This window comes from Dendrobium catenatum, unplaced genomic scaffold (genome assembly GCF_001605985.2).
Source record: "Dendrobium catenatum unplaced genomic scaffold, ASM160598v2 original_scaffold_137610, whole genome shotgun sequence".
NCBI lineage: Eukaryota > Viridiplantae > Streptophyta > Magnoliopsida > Asparagales > Orchidaceae > Dendrobium > Dendrobium catenatum.
This window is the reverse complement of record NW_021456045.1, coordinates 24-2,058: the sequence shown is the minus strand read 5'-3', so window position 1 is coordinate 2,058 and position 2,035 is coordinate 24. Positions and strand designations below refer to the sequence as shown.

Genomic DNA, 2,035 nt, shown 5'->3' with positions numbered 1-2,035 from the left:
ACTAACTTATAAAATTAAATTAAAATTTAATATTTTCCTAATTTTGTTAAGACAAAAAAGAATATTAGTTCATGGAAGCAAACCTGGTCCTGAGAAGCATGAAGCAGCGCGAGAGGTCGCTTCCGTGTGTTCACGCCAGTAAAGATTGAAGCACATCCCGATTCTAAAATAAATTAACCAAATAAAGTTTAGAAATATTTATAATACAACTAAAAATATAATTTTAATTTCTTCCTGTTCAATATTAGGATTTAAAGAATCAAGTCGAGACATATATTTGAAGTGTCAACGCTTCAATGTTGGGACGGCTTCTTTTACTGAATTTTTAAATATATAAACTTTAATTTCTTAAAATATTTAAAAACAAAAATACAAGCATACAATCTAATCTATTCTATAAATAAATTTTGAGCATGCATTGATTTATTATGAAGGAGAGAAAACAATTATTAATTCAAAGATACTATCTGTGATAATAAAATGGAAAAAAAAAAAAAAATATTATAAGAAAATGATGAAAAACATAATATAAGAAACTGAATATAATTTTAATTATGTTAACCATTTTTGTGTACTATATTTCAATGATTTTACATTGAATACTCTTTCATAAATTATTTTAAAGATAGGCATTAAAAAAGCCGTTTGAAAAGCCTTGTATAGCCTCATCAAACTCGACTCACTAGCCACTATTGAGTCGAGCTCGAGCCAGGACTTATACATCACATACAACCTATGAAGTAACTAATTAAAAGATAAATAATATTAATATTAGATTGTTAATTTTAATAAAATATAAATAAAGTAGAATGAATTGATTTTTTATTTAACCGTAAAGCTGTGAAGAACTCCCTGTATAATTAGTTCTGTCTGAGGCCGCCATATTTGAGGAAGAAACAAATATCTGAGGTAATTTCGATATAGTGCAAGTAGACCATCGTAATTGAAAATCAGTTTTTATGTCCGTGTTTGCTCAAACTGGAATTTAATTAAATATGAATTTCAACAACTTTTAGTTTAATTTATTAAGTAATTTTAGTATATCTTGACATAAAAATAAATTTTCAACTGTGTCATTACGCGTTTAAAGTTTTTAAAATTAATATATATATATAATAATATATTTTTATTAAAAATTATAAAAAATTCAATGCGATACAAAGAAATAGAAAATTTTGAAAAAATGATATTAAAAAACAGCTGGCCTGCCGCGCCTTTCCCATCAGTCTCTTATCCACCCCAATTTTTTAATTAAAAAATAAAAATTTTAAGATTAATAGCAGCATGAATGAAAATTAACGATTCATATTATAGGCAAAGATAATTTGAATGATAGTAATAATATACCGGAATCAACAACCGGGGGCGGCGCCGCCGCCGCCGTAGTCTGCGAGAGCCTTCGTGAGTCCTCCGTTGACTCGGTGGCGCTATCAGGGACGTAGCGGTCGAGCCTCAGGCCGCCGTTTGTCTCAATACATCGGGAAGGTATGGCAGAACCGCTGGTATGGCAGCAACGCTGCCGGCGGAGGTGAGGCCGTGCACACGGCGGACGAAGGAGGCCTCCAGACAGTTGAGGAAGAGGGAGTGGCGCTCCTCCGTCCATCGCCCATCGGAGCAGTCCATCAACGTTTTGAGATCCATCAAGCTTTAGAATGCGAGAGGGAGAGAGAGAGAGGAGAGAGAGGAGAGATGGAAGAGGAAAATCAAGGGAGAGGAGATATTTATTTCCACTTGATTAAGAGGGGCGGAATCGGTAGGGGGGCTATTTGGTATACTCAAAGCGGAAATATCTGACGCCACTGCCACGTGGCACAAGATTTTTTTTTTTCTCTTTGATGCGCATGGACCCGATCTAGGCAAACATTTGCATGAGGGGAGTTCATCATATGTACTCATGGACTACGGAAAGAAAATTTTTGAAAATATCTTAGTTAAAATTTATACCTATAAAAATTATTTTTCCCCTAAAAAAATATTTTTAAAATATAATATAAAACTTAATTAAAAACTATCTCAGATAAAATATAACATAAAA

The 2,035-nt window shown here is 32.7% G+C and overlaps 1 protein-coding gene across 1 annotated transcript; it reads right to left on the bottom strand.

Moving 5' to 3' along the window:
- Window positions 1–83: 83 nt before the first annotated feature.
- On the bottom strand, window positions 84–1,484 carry LOC114578737 (the record flags this gene model as incomplete). The annotated part of the gene is given in 2 exon segments (XM_028692166.1): window positions 84–163; window positions 1,348–1,484. Coding segments are annotated over 2 exon segments (217 nt in total), but the record flags the coding sequence as incomplete, so codon positions are not given.
- Between the last annotated feature and the right edge of the window lie 551 nt (window positions 1,485–2,035).